The sequence below is a fragment of the Mustela lutreola genome, chromosome 1 (assembly GCF_030435805.1).
Source record: "Mustela lutreola isolate mMusLut2 chromosome 1, mMusLut2.pri, whole genome shotgun sequence".
Taxonomy (NCBI): domain Eukaryota; kingdom Metazoa; phylum Chordata; class Mammalia; order Carnivora; family Mustelidae; genus Mustela; species Mustela lutreola.
This window is the reverse complement of record NC_081290.1, coordinates 282,921,803-282,943,678: the sequence shown is the minus strand read 5'-3', so window position 1 is coordinate 282,943,678 and position 21,876 is coordinate 282,921,803. Positions and strand designations below refer to the sequence as shown.

Below are 21,876 nucleotides of genomic sequence, written 5' to 3'. Positions count from 1 at the left end.
TAGGAAAAGTAAAGCAAGTGCTAAGAGGATAGTAGGCACTCTTGTGGCACGGGCAGTCTCACAAGCGGGTAAAGAGGAAGAATGGCTGAGAGCTAGGAAAGAGAAGGCGTTCCTCGGCAACACTGGAAAACATTAGTGTACATCCTTATTTGCTGTATTAGCTGTGACAGGATGGTGTGCTCATCCCTTAACTTCATCTAAAATTAACAGCAGAGGTCTTCCTAATTATGCCACCTTGATGCATTTGGATTGTTTCATTATTTGACTTGAGCCCTCTTCACACTGGCCCTAGGTTCCAGGGAAAGTGGGGACAAGGGAGGAGAATAGATTCAGGAGATATTTGGGAGATAGATTTAATCTTAACAAAAACCTTGTGAGTCATCAGATGTTGCTATTATTAGTCTCACGGAGAGAAGTGATTTGCCTGAGGTGTAAGGCAAACAACAAACCTTGAACTCAGGTGTTTTGATTTCAAGGATAGAGATTATCCCCAATCACCATATATCTTCCCCATGCAGGTAGGAGAATGATCCAGGTGATTAATGTAGACAGTTAATATAAAAACTAACCGATGTTGAGTGTTGAATATTTTACTCATGAAGAGATGCTATATATTGGGCAGGCTCTCTTTCCTATACCATAAAGTTGATAAGGAACTGTCTTTTGCTTTTTAATAATTCTCTCATATTTCTGTTTTATTAGGCTATCGTTTGGAAGTATGAGTTTAAAACCCTTCACCTACCCGTTTCCAGAGACGAGGTTTCTTCACGCAGGACCCAATGTGTATAAATTCAAAATTAGATACGGCAACAGCATCAGGTAATTTTAAAGCTAGGAGAGTAGCCTTTGCAAATACAGGTCGGTACATTCCCATGTGTCATCTCTTCTCTGCCTTCACTCAGTCCTGGAGACTGGCTGAAGTATGTAGGACTCTCTTTCCCAGATATTTTATATTCCATATATTATTATTCAAGTAAGTTTCTAAATTAGTGATGGCATACATTTGGAGCAGGGGTTCTCAATATTTTTTATCTCAGGATCCCTTTGCACTCTTAAGATTATCAAGGATCCTAAAGAGGTTTTGATAGTTGTGGTTATACCTGCCAATATGTGTCATATAAAGATTAAAACAAAAATTAAAATAGCATACTTATTAATTTAAAAATAATATATCATTAAATATTAACAGATAATATATTTTATTTAAAATATCTATATTTCTAGGGGCACCTGCGTGGCTCTCTTAGTTAAACATCTGACTCTTGATTTCTGCTCGGGTCATGATCTCAGTGTTGTGAAATCGAACTCCACATCAGGCACCACACTCAGCGGGAGTTTGCTGGAGATTCTCTCTTTTCTTCTTTCTCTTCCCCTCCTCCTGCTCATGCTCTCCCTCTCTCTAAAATAAATAGTAGGGACGCCTGGGTGGCTCAGTTGGTTAAGCAGCTGCCTTCAGCTCAGGTCATGATCCCGGCATTCTGGGATCAAGTCCCACATCGGGCTCCTTGCTCTGCAGGGAGCCTGCTTCTCCCTCTGACTCTGCCTGCCTCTCTGTCTGCCTGTGCTCGCTCTCCCTCTCTCTCTCTCTCTCTGACAAATAAATAAATAAATAATCTTAAAAAAAAATAGTAAATCTTAAAAAAAAACAAGTATATTTCTAAAAAATTAATGAGGAGACTGGCATTGTTCATATACCTGGGACTTACACCAGGAATTCAAGGATGGTTCAGCATACAGACATCAACCAGTATAGGGGCATCTGGGTGGCTCAGTCAGTTAAGCATCTGCCTTCACCTCAGGTCATGATCCAGGGTTCTGGGATCAAGTGCTGCACTGGGCTCCCTGCTTGGTGGGGAGTCTGTTTCTCCCTCTGCCCCTTCCCCCTGCTTTTATGCTCTCTGTCTCTCTCATGCTCTCTCTTTTCACTCTCAAATAAATAAAACCTTTTTTTTTAAAAAAAGAAATCAACCAATATAGTACACTGCATTAATAGAATGAAGGGTAAAAAAAACACATAATCATCCCAACTGATAAAGAAAAAGCATCCAAGGCAGACAGCCACTCCTCTGCTGTACTGTCTGCCACTCCTTTGAGGTGTATTCAGTAAACTTTTACCTCCTTTAAGAAAAAAAGGGGCGCGCCTGGGTGGCTCAGTGGTTAAAGCCTCTGCCTTCAGCTCAGGTCATGATCCCAGACTCTTGGGATCGAGTCCCACATTGGGCTCCTTCCTCAGCGGGGAGCCTGCTTCTCTCTCTCTCTCTGCCTGCCTCTCTGCCTGCTGTGATCTCTGTCTGTCAAATGGATGGATTAAATCTTAAAAAAAAAAAGAAAAGAAAAAACATTTGACCAAATCCAGCACCCTTTCATGATAAGAAAGGTCAATAAACTAGGAATAGAGGGGAACTTCCTCAGTATGATAAAGGCCGTATAGGAAAATGCCACAGCTAATGTCACAATCATTTTTAGAAAAAGCTTTTCCCTTAATATCAAAAATAAGACAGGGATGCATACAAATTAGAAAGGAAGAAGTGAAACTATATCTGTGGAAAACGTGATCTTACATGTAGAAAATCCCTGCCTGCCTCTCTGCCTATTTGTGATCTGTCAAGTAAATAAATAAAATCTAAAAAAAAAAAAAGAACAAAATTGGAAGATTTGTACTTCCCAATTTAAAAACTTACTACAAAACTATAGGTAATCAAAAAGTATGGTAATGGCATTAGGACAACTTTATAGACCATAGAATAGAATTGAGAGCCCAGAAATAAGCCCTCACATCTATGGTCACTTTTTTTTTTTTTTTTTTTTTAAGATTTTAGTTATTTGAGAGAGAGCATGAGAGTGGGGGAGGGTCAGAGGGAAAAGCAGACTCCCTACGGAGCAAGGAGCTGGATTTGGGACTCAGTCTTGGGACTCCAGGATCATGACCTAAGCAGTCGCTTAACTGACTGAGCCACCCAGGCATTCTGATCAATTTGTTTTAACTAGAATGCCAAGACCATTCAATAGGGGATGAACAATCTCTTCTCTTTAATCAGTGGTTCTGAGAAGAGTAGATATCCACATGTAGAAGAATAAAGTTAGACCCTTACCTTATACTGTATACAAAACTTAACTAAACATAGATCAAAGATCTAGGGGCACCTGGGTGGCACAGTTGAGCTACCAACTCTTGGTTTTGACTCAGGTCATGATCTCAGGCTTGTGAGATTGAGACCCATGTTGGGGTCCATTCAGTGTGGAATCTGCTTAAGACTTTCTCCTGGGGCGCCTTGGTGACTCAGTGGGTTAAGCCTCTGTCTTCGGCTCAGGTCATAATCTCAGGGTCCTGGGATTGAGCCCCACATTGGGCTCTCTGCTAAGTGGGGTACCTGCTTCTTCCTTTCTCTCTGCCAGCCTCTCTGCCTACTTGTGATTTCTCTCTCTGTCAAATAAATAAATAAAATTTTTTAAAAAGACTCCTTTTCCCTCTTCTTCTGCCGCCCAATATAAATAAATAATAAAATATTTTAAAAAATAAATCAATGATCTAAATTTAAGAGCTAAAACTATGAAACTCTTAGAAGAAAACATAGTGACAAGTCTTCATGACTTTGAATTTGGCAGTGGTTTCTTAAACACAATACCAAAGACATTGACACCAAAAGAAATTAGATAAATTTGGACTTGACTAAATAAAAAAATTTTTTATAATGGTTTTATTTATTTGAGAGAGAAAGCATGGAGGGGATGGGCAGAGGGAGAAGCAGACTCCCTCCTGAGCAGGGAGCTCACTGCAGGGCTCAATCCCAGGACCCTGGGATCATGACCTGAACCAAAGGCAGATGCTTAACCTACTGAGCCACCCAGGTGCCTGACTAAATTTTTTTTTTTTTAATTTATTTGACAGAGAGAGACATCACAAGTAGGCAGAGAGGCAGGCAGAGGGGGAGGGGGAGGCAGGCTCCCTGCTGAGCAGAGAGCCCGAGGTGGGGGCTCAATCCCAGGACTCTGAGACCATGACCTGAGCCGAAGGCAGAGGCCCAACCCACTGAGCCACCCAGGTGCCCCCGACTAAATATTTTTAAAAATTTTTAAAGATTTTATTTATTTGACAGAGACACAGTGAGAGAGGGAATACAAGCAAGGGGAGTGGGAGAAGGAGAAGCAGGTTTCCCATCAAGCAGGGAGCCTGATGAGGGGCTCGATCCCAGGACCCTGGGATCATACCCTGAGCCAAAGGCAGATACTAACAACTGAGTCACCCAGGTGCCCCTAAATTTTTTTTTTTTTTTTTAAGATTTTATTTATTTAGTTGTCAGAGAGAGAGCGAGTGAGAGCGAGCACAGGCAGACAGAGTGGAAGGCAGAGTCAGAGGGAGAAGCAGGCTCCCTGCGGAACAAGGAGCCCGATGTGGGACTCGATCCCAGGACGCCGGGATCACGACCTGAGCCGAAGGCAGCTGCCCAACCAACTGAGCCACCCAGGCGTCCCTAAAATTTTTTTTTTTAATTATGCATCAAAGGACACTATCAGCAGAGTTAAAGGGCAACTCACAGATGGGAGGAAATATTTGTTAATCATATATCTGGTAGAACTTTAATGTTTAGAATATAGAAAGAAGTACAACTCAACAGCAAAAAAACCCCCAGTTTTAAAATGGACAAAAGACTTCACTAGACATCCTTCAGCGGAGATACACGAATGCCAATAAGCACATGAAAAGATGCTCAGTATCATTAGTCACTACTGAAATGCAAATCCAAACCACAATGAGACAACTTCATACCTACTAGGATAGCCATATAAAAGAAAAACAAAACACCACCCAGAAAATAACAGTTGGCAAGGATGTAGAGAAATTGGAGCCCTTGTGTAGTGCTTATGGAAATATAAAGTAGCGCACTTGCCATGGAAAACAATTTGGCAGCTTCTCAAAAAATGAAACATGGAATTACCACATGACCCAGCAATTTCATCTGTAGGTATGTGCCGCAAAGAATTGAAAACAGGGATGCAAGCAGATGGTTGTACAACACCGTAGCGATATTATTCACAAAAGCCAGAAGACGGAAACAACCCAAGGGTCCATCAGATTGGTGAATGGACAAACAAAATAGAGTTATCTGTATGGTGTGTATAGATATATATACAATGGAGTATTATTCAGCCATAAAAAGAAAGTTGCAAAAAAAATGAAGTTCTGATATAGGTACAACATGGATAAACCTTGAAAACATTATGCTAAGTGAAATAATCCAATAACAAAAGGAAAAAATATTGTAGGATTCTGCTTCCATGAAATATTAAATAGGAAAATTTATAGAGAGAAAGTAGAATAGGGGTCATCAGGGGTGGGGTGGAGGGCAGAATGGGGAATTATTGCTTAAGGAGTATAGTGTTTCTGTTTGGGAAGATAAACTTTGAAAACAGTGGTGATTGTTACACACCATGGTTATGAGTGTAATTAATACCACTGAATTGTATACTTAAAATGTTTAAAAAGGGGTGCCTGGGTGGCTCAGTCATTAAGTGTCTGCCTTTGGCTCAGGTCATGATCCCAGGGTCCTGGGATTGAGCCCCACATTGCACTCCCTGCTACAAGGGAAGCCTGCTTCTCCCTCTCCCTCTCTCCCTGCTTGTGCTCCCTTTCTCGCTGTGTGTCTCTCTCTGTCAAATAAATAAATAAAATCTTTTTTTAATAAATAAAATCTTTGGGGCGCCTGGGTGGCTCAGTGAGTTAAAGCCTCTGCTTTCGGCTCAGGTCATGATCCCAGCATCCTGGAGTCAAGTCCTGCATTGGGCTCTTTGCTCAGCAGGGAGCCTGCTACCCCTCTCTCTGCCTGCCTCTCTGTCTACTTGTGATCTCTCTCTGTCAAATAAATAAAATCTTTTAAATAAATAAATAAATAAAATCTTTTAAAAAAATGTTTAAAATGGCAAATTTTAGGTTATATATATCTTACTACAACTTTAAAGTGTGTTAATTTAAAATAATAATATATCCATTAAATGCTAATACATTTTTATTGGAAAAAACCATATTTCAAGACAAAATGTTAGTGAGAAGATGGATATTGTTTTAAATTTTTGCAATTCTTACTAGTGTCTGGCTTAATAGAAGGCTGCTAGACTATTGCTGCTTCTACATTCAATCTGTTGTGAATTTTTTTTTTTTTGGTTGAGTTATATGAAAAAAATCCTGCCCCACATAGATGTGTAGTTGGGAAAGGTAGGGATTTGGTAATAGCCTTCACAGATCATTGTGGATATTCTTCTTTGACCCTTCATCAAAACTTGACAAGTGGTAGTTGTTTCGTTTTAATGTAGCTCTTTAAAATTTTATCTATTTAGGGGCGCCTGGGTGGCTCAGTGGGTTAAGCCACTGCCTTCTGCTCAGGTCATGATCTCAGGGTCCTGGGATCGAGTCCCGCATCGGGCTCTCTGCTAAGCAGGGAGCCTGCTTCCTTCTCTCTCTCTCTCTCTGCCTGCCTCTCAGTGTACTTGTAATTTCTCTCTGTCAAATAAATAAATAAAATCTTTTTAAAAAAATTTATCTATTTATTTGACAGAGAGCGAGCACAAATAGGCAGAGCAGTAGGCAGAGGGAGAGGGAGAAGCAGGCTCTCTGCTGAGCAGGGAGCCCCATGCGGAACTTGATCCCAGGACCCTGGGATCATTACCTGAGCCGAAGACGAAGGTAGACTCTAAACCGACTGAGCCACCCAGGTGCCACGTTAATGTAGTTTTTTATTTTTTATTTTTATTTATTTATTTTAAGATTTTATTTATTTATTTGACAGAGATCACAAGTAGGCAGAGAGGCAGGCAGAGAGAGAGAGAGAGGAGGAAGCAGGCTCCCTGCTGAGCAGAGAGCCCGATACGGGACTCGATCCAGGGCCCTGAGATCATGGCCTGAGCCGAAGGCAGCGGCTTAACCCACTGGGCCACCCAGGTGCCCCGTTAATGTAGTTTTTAAAAAAGATTTATTTATTTGAGAAAGAAAGCAGGTGGAGAAGCAAAGGGAGAGTCTTTTTCTTTTTGAAGATTTTATTTAGTTCTCTGAGAGAGAGAATGTGTGCCTGCGTGTGAGCAGGGGTAGAGGCACACAGAGAGGGAGAGGCAAAGAATCCCAAGAAGACACAGCACAGTGCTGGGCTGGGGGCTCTGTCTCACGTCCCATGAGATCATGACCTGAGCCAAAAGCTGGAGGTGGGCGCTTAACTGCCTAAACCACCCAGGCTTCCCTAACCTGGTAGTTTTTTTGTTTTGTTTTGTTTTGTTTTAAGACTTTATTATTTGTCTAGATAGGGAGAAAGAGAGGGCAGGCAGGTTTGGGGAGCAGAAGGAGAGGGGAAGAGACAATCTCAGGCAGACTCTGCCCTGAACACAGAGCAGAGAGCCTAGAGTCCTACACGGAGATCAGTCCCAAGACCTGAGATTGATCATGAGCAGGACTGAAATCAAGAGTTGGTCGCTCAGCCAACTGAGCCACAGGTTCCCCGTTTAATGTAGTAGTTTGTTTTTGTTGTTGTTTTTTAAGATTTTGTTTATTTATTTGACAGACAGCACAAGGAGGCAGAGAGACAGGCAGAGAGAGATGAGGAAGCAGGCTCCCTGCTGAGCAGAGAGCCCAATGCGGGGGCTTCAATCCCAGGACCCTGGGATCATGACCTGAGCCCAAGGCAGAGGCTTAACCCACTGAGCCACCCAGGCGCCCCAATGTAGTAGTTTTTTAAAGGTTAGTTGCAGTATGGAATCTGAATCATATCAGTGAACTTTCTGAACTCTGCTACACTAAAACCCATTGGTATGTCTTGTGCTGTAAATGAGCCTTTAACCTATAATGATTTTGTAACGTGGTGTGTTTCATTGGTCATTTGGAAAATATTGATTCACTGACTTCTATAGATCATCCAAATGTCGACACACTTCATTATACAACATTATAAAATCATATTTACTAATATCCCTACCAATCTTAGAAAAGTGTTTAAAAATTTGAAAGTTGTCAACCTCAGTGTGGTGGGTAGAAGTTTTCTAAAGTTCAAATTTTTGCTGGAAATCCTAAAATGTATCATTGATACAAACTGTCAGTTGCTTTCCTTTTTTTTTTTTAAATTTTTATTTATTTATTTGACAGAGAGAGAGCTCACAAGTAGGCAGAGAGGCAGGCAGAGAGAGAGAGGGGGAAGCAGGCTCCCTGCTGAGTAGAGCCCAATGTGGGCCTCTATCCCAGGACCCTGAGATCATGACGTGAGCCGAAGACAGAGGCTTAACCCACTGAGCCATCCAGGTGCCCTGTCAGTTGCTTTCCTTGAATTGATAAGCTCACTCTTCATGAGAAAATGTCACGTTCCTAAATCTGAATAGTTTGAACAGTTTTTCTGTTAACTGATCATTGAAGTAAAACAACATCCCATGAAAAGACCAGCTAGTTCAGTTTGCAGTATTCATACAAGTGCTTTTCCTCAAGACAGCCATCATATTTTGGTGTGCAGCAGAAGTACTGTATGAGTACTTTCCATTTTATCACATTATGTATTAAAAAGACATGTATTTAAGGGTTGAGATTTTATAAAATTATTAATTTTTTCCTGCTTCCTGAAATATAAAGGAAACTGGATTTTTTTTTTTTCCTGTGTGGCAGTTAAGATGACCACAACTGATAGTACAGTTTAGTGCAACTGGCTAGACTTGTGCAAAGGCACCAGCGATTTTGCCCTCTACTGCTTTTGCTCTAACGGTTAAAATGTTAACATAGCAAAATAAATAAAATATATATATAAAAAAAAAAGCAGGGCGGGGGGCACCTGGGTGGTTCAGTGGGTTAAAGCCTCTGCCTTCGGCTCAGGTTGTGATCCCAGAGTTCTGGGATCGAGCCCCTCATCGGGCTCCCTGCTCAGGCGGAAGCCTGCTTCTCCCTCTCCCACTCCTCCTGCTTGTATTCCTGCTGTGTCTCTCTCTGCCAAATAAAATTTTAAAAAAATAAAATGTTAACACAGCAAAAAAGGGCAAATGACATCTTATTATTACTATAAAAATAGTTTTGCCCTTTGAGATCCCTTGAAAGGGTCTTGAAGACTCCTGACGGTCCACAGGCTACACTTGAGTACACCTCTAACAAATTAATTTTCACAGTGGGAATTTCGGGTCTTGGCGGGTTACTGGAGAAGATATTTTGGTACCGCCTCCTACCGGTTCTCAGACCACATCACCTAGGTGATCACCTTTTCCCACAAGCCCTGTCAACACACACAACTGTTACTTAGTCGTGAATGGAGGTGTCCTTTTTGCTCTACTGTCTTCACTTTACTGACAGTAGAGTCTACTGTCTTCACAGTTTTCCTTCTCGGTTTACTTACCTCTGATCTGTTTACCTTCTAGAGGGAAAGACATAGAGAATAAGGAAGTCATCGTCCAGGAGCTGGAGGTAGGGAAAGAAGCACACGACTTCTGGGAAAGTTATTCTTTAAGCCAAGGATGTGTCCATATCCAGATCTTAATTATTTCCTGTGAACTGAGTCACAGCCTCCACCTGATCTCTTGGCTTCTCCCTGCCATATTTCCTCTGCAAAGAAACTTCACTGTTTTTCCAGGAAAATTAAAGCCTGTATCCTTTGTCAGTTCTCCTAGTTGAAGTGTCAGCACCTTTGAGGTGGAGTTCTATTGTTTCCACCAGAGTTCCCGGCCCTCCGCAGCTCTCTTTTGTGGCAGCTGGCATGGGGAAAGCTTCTGGAGGACTGCCGCCTTCCAGGGCTCTGGAAACCTCACCCTCCCAACTACTGCCTTGTACTTGACGTTCAGGAAACTCAACTGTAAATACACAGACAAAACTGCTGTGCCTTCGCTTTAATTGGAAACATTTGCAGTTTGCTCTATTCCCACTTCATTTTCATTCCTTTTCTACCCAGCTTTAGGTTCTCCCACAGGAAGAAGATCGAGCAAGTCAACAGCTTTGTAAACTGGTGAAAGCATTGTCCAAGGAGTTATAGCCCTGGGTGCTGGCCCTGGATTCCAGCCCTGGCTGAGCCACCAATTAGCTGTGCAGCCCCCTAGCAAATCGTTCTCGTGGTCTTAATTGTCTCATTCATAAAATGAGAGTGCTAAATTAGGTTGTCTTCTAACTTCACAACTCAGTGATTTAGGACTGTTCTAATTTATGAACACATCTGCTGCCATATTTCAAAGAATTTGAATACAATGAAATATACAAACAAAACTCTATGAAACCAGAAATTTAAGTCATAGCCTTAAGGTATGGTATCTATCTATAGCTCTTTGGCAAAGTGTTTTTTTGTTGTTTTTTAAAAAAGATTTTATTTATTTATTTGACAGAGACACAACAGGAGAGGAAGTACAAGCAGGGGGAGTGGGAGAGGGAGAAGCAGGTTTCTCACTGAGCAGGGAGCCTGATGCAGAACCTGATCCCAGGAGGCTGGGATCATGATCTGAGCTGAAGGCCGAAGCTTAACGACTGAGCCACCCAGGCATCCCTCTTTGGCTAAGTGTTGAAAGATATGTTAGGCTCTTGTAGGAGCTCACAGACATCATTATAACTAACAGTTATTTTAATATAGAACCATGACAGTTTTCTGCTTATTTTAGTAGTGAGTAGAAAGTGTTTATTTTACTTTGCTTCAGTTAATTCGGGCAGAGAAAAACTAAAGGCAGCATAGTAAAGTGGAGAGAGCATAGACATTAGAGCCAGTCACATCTGGATCTGAGTTAGGTTCTGCCTTCACACTGGGATTTGGGGGAAGTTACCTGTATTCTATTTTTCTACCTGTCAGTGAAGTTCATAAAAGCCCCTGTCTCCAGGCTGTGGTCACGATTCGAGTCGGATGTGTGCAGTGCTGGCCACGCAGTGAGCAGCTCCATATATCATCACAGCTAGAGAGCGTCTGTCTGCACTTATGAGCCCACCAAATCTTTCTAAGTGCTTCTTATATGTTCTTACTCTCAGTTTTGAGTCAGACGTTACCATCCTCTTTCATTTATCCAGAAAATGTTTACTGATAGGTAGTGAGCTTCATGGTTAGGAGGGTAAACTCTGGAACCCCACTGCCTGGGTTCATATGTTGGCTCCACCATTACTATCTGTGGAACTGGATAAGTTGTTTCACCTCTCTTTCTTTTGGCTTCCCTGTCTATAAAAAGGGAATAATAGAGTGCCTATCTCATAAGGTCTCTATAACTGTTAATGTGTATAGTAACAATAACAGTTGACATCATGATTATTCAATAAATGTTAGCTATTAAGATTATAAGACAGAGGCTCCTGGCTGGTTCAGTTGGTGGAGCATATGAGTCTTGATCTTGAGATCATAAATTTGAACCCCATGTCGGCCATATAGATTATAAATAAACTTTAAAATTATAAGCCAGATACTATGGTAGTGCAGAGAATACAAAGATAAATAAAGCACCATTTCAGGGCACCTGGGTGGTTCAGTGGGTTAAAGCCTCTGCCTTCAGCTCAGGTCATGATTTCAGGGTTCTGGGGTTGAGCCCTGCATTGGGCTCTCTGCTCAGTGGGGAGCCTGCTTCCTCCTCCCTCTCTCTCTGCCTGCCTCTCTGCCTACTTGTGATCTCTGTCTGTCAAATAAATAAATAAAATCTTAAAAAAATAAATAAAGCACCATTTCTGCCTTCTGTGAGCCCCAATACAAGGAAATCGAGGCTTAGAGAAATGACCAAATTAAGACTGAAATTCAGGTGTTTTCCCCATAGAAATCCAGTAGTCTTTTTATGATACCAAACTGTTTAGTTGGTGAATACTAATAAGCATAGGTTAATTAGAGACTAATCAGTTAAGATTTTTAAAAAGTAGAAGAAAAGGCTGAACTTAAGCTAAAGTAAAAAAACTACAAATCAATAAATACCAGTATTATTCATTCACACAGTCAGTATACATTTACTTGAGGTAGACACCATAGAAGGGATGCTAAAATAAATCAGGTGTATATTCTAGCTCCAGATCTCTCAGTAAGGAAAATAAAACATATGTGGATGGAATGTAATAAAGATCCAAGGCTAACTACTGTGAAGTTAAGAGACTAATTAATTTACAACTTGGGGAAATCAGGGAAGAGTTTCCGGAGGAGATAGCTTTTGAACTGGCCCTTAAAGGATAGGTAAGATTTGGACATAGGCTGATGGGTAGAAAGGGCATTTCAGGTAGAGGAGCAGACTCTGCAGGAACACAGAAATGGAGAAACAGAAGGCATGTTCAGGGAATAGTTCAACTTTAATGGAATACAGAGTATAGAAAAAGCAGCGCCAGGTATAGACGGAAAGATTGGCCGGGACCAGACAGTATTAAAGTCATTTCAAGTTGGTTGGTTTGTTTTTTTTCCAGGATTCTATTCGTGTAGTCTTGGGAAACTTGGACAATCTGCAGCCATTTGCTACAGAGCACTTCATTGTATTTCCCTGTATCCTTTCATTTCTGGATAGAAATGAGCTGCAGATCACATTGGAGATCCAAATGGAAGCCACAAACCCACAGGCCAAACCAGGGAAAGGAGAGGGTCTTATCCTTAAAGTAGTAATCAAGGGTTCATACGGACTGATTTCTTTCCTCACTCCTTAGCACCGTTTTCCAGATAAAAGCAAATGGGAGAGAGTGTCCCACCTGAAATTCAAGCATGGGGAAATTGTCTTGGTCCCCTACCCATTTGTTTTCACTCTATATGTGGAGATGAAATGGTTTCATGAAAACCTGTCACCTGGTAAGTAGAATGATGGGAGTGAGAGGTAGAGAAGAAATAGGGATGAATGTCCCTGGGTTAGCAGTGAATGTCCGTGGGTTAGCAGTGCACGCTCAGTATGGCAAAATAGTCAGCCAGACTGGGCCCCAGCACTGCACGGAGCAGAGGTTAGGAACCGAGTGCTCCAAGCCAGACTGTATGGTTCAGATCCTGGTGGATTTGCCACTTAACAGTTGTATGACCTTAGATGAATTAGTTAATCTTTCTGTGCCTTCTTTGTAAAATGGTGAAGAATAAGGATAGTACCTATCTCGTTGGGTTGTTAACAGGATTAAATATATATACATACTGGTAGGTGAAAAGGAGTACAAACTCTGACAGTAATCACTCAGCGAAAGCGATCTATTATAAAAAATACCTCCTTTCACTTTAGAGTATGCAGTGACTTTCACCTTAGGGATGTCTTAAAGGCATTCCCAATTTTTAATCTCTGAAAGCCATTGCTATTTTTACTCAGAGGGACAAACATACCTTCCAGTTTTATTGGGAAAAGAGTGCAAAGGCCTTGCTTCAGAATATCTCCCCAGTTTGTTTATCACTGATGTTTGAAGTTGCATCTTGTTTCTTTTAGTAAGGATCATTCCCTTTTAAGTGGCATATCATTAGAATACAGTACGAATGTAATACTTTTGAGTTTATAGATGACAATAGTTCTAAAATGGGGGAGGAAGAGAATTTGAAGACATTGTATTTCTACCAAAAGTGGTATCAGGCAGAAAGAAGGGCAGACACAGGTTTTTGTCTAGGACAAGTTCTGAGAAATAAATGATAGCCAGAAATCCAAGTGTAACCACATCTTGGGATGCCTGGGTGGCTCAGTGGGTTAAGCCTTTGCCTTTGGCTCAGGTCATGATCTCAGGCTCTCTGCTCAGCAGGGAGACTGCTTCCCCCTCTCTCTGCCTGCCTCTCTGCCTACTTGTGATGTCTCTGTGTGTCAAATAAATAAATAAAATCTTAAAAAAAAAAAAAAAAGAAACAACATCTTGAACCATTATGACATTTAAATTTCCTATTGTAGGGGAGCCAATAAATGACAGTCCTCTTGGCTTGGTAAGTTTGCCTTTTCTATACAAGATAACAATTGCCTTTATTGCCTTGTGTTGTCCAAAAGGTTCTGCTCTCACCTCTTCCTCTGCCCCTTGGTCGCTGCTCAGATGCAGTTAGAATGAGACCATCTTTTTACTGGTGGCTAGATTTCTGAGACCGTCTCTAACAGAATGCCTGTCCTTACTTGAAAAGCTGGTGTTAAAAGTCACTTCTGGCAATTTAAAGATGGGGAGTTCTCTTCACTGTGCCCTCCTGAACTGTGAGCAGCTCTGGAAAAGGAGTCACAGGAGGCGGGTTCCTCTCTGAAGGTCCTAGCAGAGAGGAAAGCAGCAGGAGCCATGACGAGGAAACGAAAACGAGTGGAAGTGCCCAGCTCCCCCAGCAGGCCAGCGCTGGACAGGTCAGTGGTGTTGGGAGAGAGTCTAAATCCTGCATCCTGGCTAAGCTTTGCCAGTGATTGCTGCCACGCAATCCTGACCTTCAGTGAGTCACTTTTTGTCTTGGGTTCATTGGTAGTTGCCTATTTCCATGGGTGGACTAAGGAAAGGAGGCAAGTTGATGTTTGCAATACAATTGGAACACGATTCCTTCTTCGGCAAAATGGGATTCTTCTGTTCATCAGACAATGGCTGGGAGGAAATGCAATCAGATCTATACCGTTGAATCTGGCTCGTACTTAGTGAACATTTAGTATGGTCATACTACCAGAAAGCGTAAGACTTTGGGAAGTCCCCAAATATTATACAAGAACATAGAGAAACCTGCAAAAGAATGAGAAAAAAAAAATATATATAATTCTATTTTACCTAGTAAGCTGTAAACATTTGGAATTCTACCTTAAGAGATAGAGTAGGCTAAAATGGGAATGTCTGTAAGAGGTTATGTACCAATTAAGGCTAAAATGGGAATGTCTGTAAGAGGTTATGTACCAATTACTGCGTGAGATGCTGCAACATTAGCGGCAATGTTGAGCCCATCCCTAACCTGCCGAAGTTGCTGTCGTGGGGGTTACTTACCTTCTTCTTCCCAGTCTCTGTCAGGGACAGAGTGAATCAGTAAGGAACACAGTCTTTTCTTATTAGCACCCAGAGACGGCAGCTAGAATAATCCAAGATGTGGTCTGCCCTCCAGCCCAGTGTGCTTTCAGCCCGTGTTCACAGAGAGCAGCTCCTCCCTTCCTGGGATGGCGCGGTCTCACACAGGAGTGGTAAAGGTGGACCATGAGGGGGGGTTGAGCCCTCTACCCTCCAAATGCACATGTCAGGGAAGAGTTAGGAAATTTCTTTCCCAGCCAGGTGGAATGTGAAGGTACTTGGAGGTATGAAGCTTTGCTCAGTTCTGTTTGACTGAATTTTCCATGGGGATGAGGCCTCAGTCTTGCCTTTCTCTGGGTTTGAGGCAGGCAAGTATTTAAAAATCCGATTACCTGCCGGCAATCACATTTTTCCTTTCTCAACCCCAGATTGCTAAATATCTCAAATTGGGATTCTGCTGTGAATTAAAGCAGCACCCAAAGAGAATTTGGCCACACGATTTATTCTGCAGGCCAGGAGTGGTATAAAAATAGCCAACCTGCTGAAATATTCATTTGGGCCACATTTGCTTAAATGTGGTGATGTTGCTGCTGCCAGTAACATTTCCTGGGCTTTTCCCCCACTCAGGACCAAGATGGGGATTTCCAGCCAAGGCCCCAGCAAAAAGAAGCCCCTTATGGATACCAGGAGGGTAAGCACCAAAATGGAGGCTTTAAGGCTTCTGGCTGTTCCTGCTCTGTTACAAGTCAGGCTTCCTGTTACCAGCGCATCTTGGTCCTAAGTACAGACTGAGCCGACTGAACTCACTCTCAGGTTTCACCATCTGCAGAGCAACATCCAACCATTCCAGCCTTGCCGTGACCTGTCCCCCAAATGGCCGCATTTTGCACGTGGGTGAATCCTTTTGTGAAAAGGTCTTTTCTTCTCAGCTTAAAAGGCTGCTTCTTGTACTCTGCAGTGAGATAAGAAAACAGGTCTCTTGAATTGTGGTGGGATCCGATGGAGAATTTTTTTCATTTTAGAAACCTTTTTGCCATCATCTAACTGGGGTCTGAGCCTGGGAACATCTAGTTTTCATAGATGAGCTAGGCGTGTATCAGCATGGGGTACTGGTAAGAGAAAACTTTGTAGGGCAGCCACGGGCTGATCCCAGTAGTATTCGATTTCATTTGTGAGGCTTATTCCCCATTTTGTTATTCCTATATCCTATATCTGCTGCTACTCCATTTCAGAGCCTCTGTTCCACAGTAGTCTCTAGAAGAGCGCTCTTTTTCTTTTCTTCCCCTCTTGAAATAGCCGCTATTTGTGCCTTTTTCTTACTTTTCACTGATCACTCTAAAGTAGCTCCGACCTTCCACATTTAAATGCTCCTAGTTCACCTCCCTCGCCTTCCCAAGTCCCGTCGCATGACCAGTCACAGAGCCAACACCTTCCGTGCACTTATTCAGCAGACTTACTGGGTGTCTACTGCGTGCCGCGTGTTAGAGGTATCGTGCCTTCCTCTAAAAATGCCAACGGTATAAAGCTAGGCAGATCATTATTGATAGATGGTGCTACGTACGGGGATAAAGGAAGTACGGGGAACAAAGGAACCACAAAGGGGAACATCACCCAAATCAGGTGGGTGTGAGGCAGGGCTCCCAGAGGAGCTCAGAGAACTAAGGCCAAGAGGAAGGAGTACGGCGCACTTGGTGACTGCAAGCCAGTGTGCCTGGGGCTGGCTTAAGTGGAAAGTACAGTGCTAAGAAATTATACTGCAGAGGTTGGCACAGGCTCGATCATGAAGGGCCTAAGGCTGCCTTCAAGAGCACAGGATTTCCCTAAAAATTTCCCTAAAACATTTTTAAAGTAGAAAAGTAAAGTGATTTTCATTTCTTTTTTTTTTTTTTTTAAGATTTTATTTATTCATTTGACAGAGAGAGATCACAAGTAGGCAGAGAGGCAGGCAGAGAGAGAGAGAGGAGGAAGCAGGCTCCCTGCTGAGCAGAGAGCCCGATGCGGGACTCGATCCCAGGACCCTGAGATCATGGCCTGAGCCGAAGGCAGCGGCTTAACCCACTGAGCCACCCAGGCACCCAATGTGATTTTCATTTCTAAATGGTTATTCTGCCTCCTGTTTGCAAGATATTGTGTTAGTTGCTGGGATGCATGCAAACACGTAAAACCTGGTTTCTTTCCAGTAACTTACTGTTTAGTTGGGTGAAGAGAGAACCCTTAGGGACTCGGACCTCTGCCTCTCAGAGTAGGGGCAGGGCACAGGACCCATTGTGCAGAGTGGCCCACTGAGTGATGATAGGCAGGTGATTGCCCTCTTCTATACTCCCATCCCTTCAAGAAGGAAGAAGAAGACATGAGAAAGTACAGGAGGAGTACATGAAGATCTGAAGAACAAAGACGCTTTATACAACCCAGAGAATTACTATTAAAAGAACATTTCCCTCCCTCTCTATCCTTCATACCTTCCTATTCTTAGTTTGACACATCATCTCCCTCAAGAACAGTACCCACAGTTTCTTACTCAACATAATTACCTTTTCTTTTTTTTTTTTTTTTTTTTTTTTTTTTTTTTTTTTTTTTTTTTTTTTAAAATTTTGGTGTTTTTTTTTTTTTTTTTTAATATTTTATTTATTTACTTGACAGAGATCACAAGAAGGCAGAGAGGCAGGCAGAGAGAGAGACAGGCCGGAAGAGAGAGATGAGGAAGCAGGCTCCCCGCCGAGCAGAGAGTCCGATGTGGGGCTCGATCCCAGGACCCTGGGATCACGACCTGAACCGAAGGCAGTGGCCTAACCCACTGAGCCACCCAGGCGCCCCCATAATTACCTTTTCAACCTGATACTCGGTTTAGAGAAAAACAAGAAAAAAAAAACCCAAAAGGAACATGTTTATTGATTTTGACTCAAAGCCCAATGACGGTCTCCATTGTAGACCCTGTTCCCGGAGAGAGGATTTCTCCTGAATTAGACTGATCACAGTAACTCTCAGTGTAAGTCACTTGAGCTGGAAAAATTGAATTTGCTCCTGTGGTCCAATGCTTAATATTTCCTCTCCTCTTTGGGGAACTCAGGGTGTTGGGTCACAGTCAGTGTGGACGGTCATGTCTGAACATGACACCACTAGGATCTGGTACAGGGAAAGCTTAGAACACAACACGTATCTGAATAAGGTGTCCATTTCATAAGAGGTGTTTTGGGGGGAATGGGAAGGAAAAGCAGACCCATTCCCTTTATGACTTCAGGTCCCAGACTAGAGATCCCACACTTCCTAAGGATAAAAAGTAGGGGAGAGCAGATGAAGAGTTCAGAAGTAAAACAGATTGTCATGTGTGTAGTTTTTTGTCTCTCTTTTTTTTTTTTTTTTTTGCCACCTCTGCTTCAACTGTACATCTAAGCAGATCTGGCCCTGAACATACAGAGAACAACCTTGTGTTGGGTTGTAAGTGCATTATGTCTTGCTGGAAGTCCCAGATGGTGCCCTCAATCTTATTTCAGGCTGTGTTTTTTCCTTTCTTATGACATTTGCCTAAAAAGACATCTGTCAAGTTTTCAGGAGAGCACAAATGCTAGACTGTCTTGTAAGGGGAATCTCCCCTGGTCAGGAGATCTTTACCTTTGCCCCAGGGCCTCTGCCCTTCTGTTCCCCACTGCCAGCCTAAGTAGATGCTTTCGTTAGGGCCAATGCAGCAGAATTTAAGCTCTAGTCGTAGTTTCATTAAATCTGTAAGAATCATTTCCTCAAGCTACAAATCAGAGCTGTATCCCTGTAAACCAGTGCTCCTGGAGACGCAGAAGAGGTCAGAGATGGTTTTCTTCCTCCCCAGAGTGCCCTTTCATGTTTATAGGAATGTTACTTAAGTAGCAGCCTATGTTTTCTGGAATCTGAGGTTTTGTGGAAAAGTTTCTCTTAGAAATACAGCTTAGGGTGCCTGGGTGGCTCAGTCGGTAAAGCGTCTGCCTTCAGCTCAGGTCATGACCTCAGGGTTTGGTGATCAGCCGCATTGGGCTCCCTGCTCCGTGAGAAGTGGGCTTCTCCCTCTGCCTCTCCTCCTGGCTTGTGCGCTCTCTCTTTCGCTCACTATCTCTTTCAAAAATCAATCAATCAATCAAATCTTAAAAGAAAGAAAGAAAATAAATACAGCTTATGCTTTGGATGGGGGCTACATCCTAACTTTCCTAGAAGCTTATCATACCTCTGCCTCCTGCCCCACCTGCCAGTCTACGTAGTTCTTGCTGTAGGATTCTTCACCAGCACAATGGCTCAAGGAGCTTCTCAGCACTGCTACAGTAGTCAGGCCCTCAGGTCCTTTCCAGGTGAGGGGAATGGCCAGTTGGCAGAAAATACCAAAGGAAATACATGAACCATGAATCTGAATATCAGGGTGTCCACTGGAAATGTTGTGGGCTTGGAACTGGGTTATAGGATGTCCCCTTCAAAGTACAAAAGAAGTTCTACAATGGAGTAGCCCAGGGAGAAGATTGAGTTGTAGTTGTGCTTGTTGCTTAGGCCATAGTCATGTTTTCACTGTCCCAGTTCTAGCCACACTCATCACATTTACTTGTTAATGTACTGTGCCTTTGTACATCATGTCCCTGTCTAGAATGTCCTACTCTCCCTGACCATCTCTTCACCCTAATTAGGACAAAATCCCACTCAGCCATCAAGTCCCCATTCTAATAGCACTTGCCCTATGAAGTCTTCATTGGCTAACCACCAGTCAACAGTCAACAAATAGCATTCAGCTCTATAGGAGTAAAGTTTAAAAACTTTTCTTGGTCCTCTTTTTATCAGAATGGAGAAAGAAAAACCCAGCAGGAATGGCAGGACACCCCAACATTTAACACCACTGATATCCAGGAACAGGGTAGGTTCTGGGAATTTTATTCTTTTTAAATAATCGTCCTGTCCTCTTGAGTTCTCTCATGAGCAGAGCAGCGTGGAGTTCTGAGTCTGGGCACACTTGCTGGGCGATGTGTCTTGCTCTGGTGGAGATGCCTATTGGCCATCCTCCGGGTCCGGGGGCCTGTCCTTAAATAATAAAAGCTCCCCAAAGAGAAGCAAAGGGAAACAATTCATGTACTTCTTGTGCTTCTGATGGTGAAAATGATGCTCACACTATTTGAAAACATTTCTGCGTGGAGTGATAAGTTTTGCAGAAAAGTTGGGAGGGATGTGTTTCACTTTTTTGTCTCGTTGAAGATTTATCTTTGGGAAGCTGTCTCTCCACCTCTTCCCTTCAGGGCATTAGTGTTAATATTGAAGGTGCAGTGGATGCTTGGGAGGGGCTGGGAATGCATGTTAAGGTGTTGTCTAGCATACGGATTCGGTATGGACTGTAGTCATCACAGATGCTGGGATGTAAGCACGTGAGTTCTTCAACAAGTCATCATTCCATGCGAAAACCATCTGTGGTCGGTGGCTAGGACTTGAGCAGTGTAAAACTCTCAGGGGCCCAACAGAAAATACTCCAAGGTTAGAAGAACATCTCCAGAGCGGAGATGAAACTGGGAAGGTCAGAACAAACGAGTCTTGGTGTAAGGCTGCCCTTGGTCCACACGATGTCCCATGAAAGCAGTCCGCAAACTAACACTTTTTCCCTGTTTTCCTTGGAGATTCTAAGTGGGAGGACAGCCTAGCCCAGCAGATCATCCCCCCACTGCAGCAAAACCATCCACCTCCACCTAAAGGACCCCCAGAGCTGGGAACCAGTGGCTTCTTTGGGTTTCTAAGGTAGGACAGGTGTCGCTCCCACCATCACACTGAGACCCAGGGCAGTCTAGCTCCAGAGTCAGCCTCATCGAGTCTCTCAGGGAAGTTAGAAAAGAAAACAGATTACCTGCATAATCTCTATTTCCCCCAGGATACTTGAGGGAAGTGAGACTCTGCACAAGGGCCCTAACTGAATCTAATAAAGACTGTGTCTTGTTCATTCTTACACCCACCCACCCCCACCCCCCCCGCAATGTGCCTGGCATTAGACCTCGTTCCACAAATGCTGCTTGGACAGAGACGAGTCTTACCATTGGGTCATTCGGACTCTTTGGTTACCAAAATGCTTCCATTCTCCCCCTCTGCATCCAGGCTGTGTCTTCAGAGTCCTTTCTGCAGAAGATAGTCCGCAGATCCCTTTCTCTCTCTCCAGCTCAGCCGCCCCACTGCAATTCTCCTTCGTCATGCCCCACTCCTGAGTATCAGCTAACTTGGGTACCTTTTCAAATGCGGCTCCAGAGTTGAATCCATACAGTGATTCCCCAAAGCAAAAATGCCCTAGTTAATGGAGCCTTAATGGGACTGGGAGAAGGGAGGGACCTCCCGAATCTCAAACCATCCTGCTCTCCTTCCACAGATCTCTCTTCCCCTTTCGCTATTTCTTCAGAAGGAGCAGCCAGTGAGCCTTCCAGATGCAGCAGGGGAAGAGTGTCCTCTCGCACTGACTTTTCACATTCCGGCCTCTGTCATGGGGAACGCGGGCTCCAAACTCCCGGCGTCCCCTTGTGGGTTTGTCTTATCCTTTGCCCCTTTACAATGGATTTTTTTTTTTTTTCCAATTTAAAACACTAAGAAAAGAACTTCCTAAAATGTTCCAGTCTGAGAGCTGTACTGCTCTAAGGGCCAGTTTAGGTCTTTCATCTCCAGCACTTAGGATCCTAATGAAAATAAATTATTTATGAAGAGTTATTGACTGAATTTCATGAAGTAGAGAGAGAGCAAACTCTTTCCTGAAGATACGGGGAAGCAAAGCCTGAAGCCTCCCCCTGGGTTTGCCTAGTTACTGTTGGGGGGATGCTTTGGGTGGGTGGGGTCCATACCCGCCTATAAACCTTAGCCTCTGCACCAGGGCTTAGAGAATGGGGTCTTAGAAGACTCACTTTCCTGAGCCCTGCTGACCCTCAAGATCTCATCTATCCCAAACCCACGCAGTTTGGCCTCAGAGTACACTCTCAGGAGATAAATGCTTTCCACTCACCTATCCCTCTGGCTTTTGACAGTAAAGTAAAATAAAGCTTCTCAGATTAACTGCAAGTTGGCCCGGGGTTGGGGCCACT

At 43.1% G+C, this 21,876-nt stretch overlaps 1 protein-coding gene and 1 long non-coding RNA gene across 5 annotated transcripts in view; one reads left to right on the top strand and one right to left on the bottom strand.

Annotated features, from left to right (window-relative positions):
- LOC131815064 (uncharacterized) overlaps window positions 1–9,730 on the bottom strand; it is a 33,328-nt gene extending 23,598 nt beyond the window's left edge. The window contains exon 1 of the long non-coding RNA XR_009347548.1: window positions 9,345–9,730. This is a non-coding gene — a long non-coding RNA (uncharacterized LOC131815064). The remainder of the gene's footprint in view (window positions 1–9,344) is intronic.
- The window catches only part of MAJIN (membrane anchored junction protein), a 30,005-nt gene extending 8,614 nt beyond the window's left edge, over window positions 1–21,391 (top strand). For 3 of the 4 annotated variants that reach the window (XM_059146664.1, XM_059146653.1, XM_059146646.1), the window contains 9 exons: window positions 703–819; window positions 9,367–9,412; window positions 12,341–12,416; window positions 12,588–12,713; window positions 13,771–13,802; window positions 14,108–14,199; window positions 15,461–15,524; window positions 19,622–19,694; window positions 21,177–21,391. In XM_059146664.1, the coding sequence (XP_059002647.1) occupies window positions 719–819; window positions 9,367–9,412; window positions 12,341–12,416; window positions 12,588–12,713; window positions 13,771–13,802; window positions 14,108–14,199; window positions 15,461–15,524; window positions 19,622–19,694; window positions 21,177–21,391 (825 nt within the window). In that variant the 5' untranslated portion in view covers window positions 703–718. Of the gene's footprint in view, window positions 1–702; window positions 820–9,366; window positions 9,413–12,340; window positions 12,417–12,587; window positions 12,714–13,770; window positions 13,803–14,107; window positions 14,200–15,460; window positions 15,525–19,621; window positions 19,695–20,442; window positions 20,561–21,176 lie in introns of all 4 variants that reach the window. The other variant, XM_059146673.1, reaches the window with a different exon arrangement.
- The last annotated feature ends 485 nt before the right edge of the window (window positions 21,392–21,876 follow it).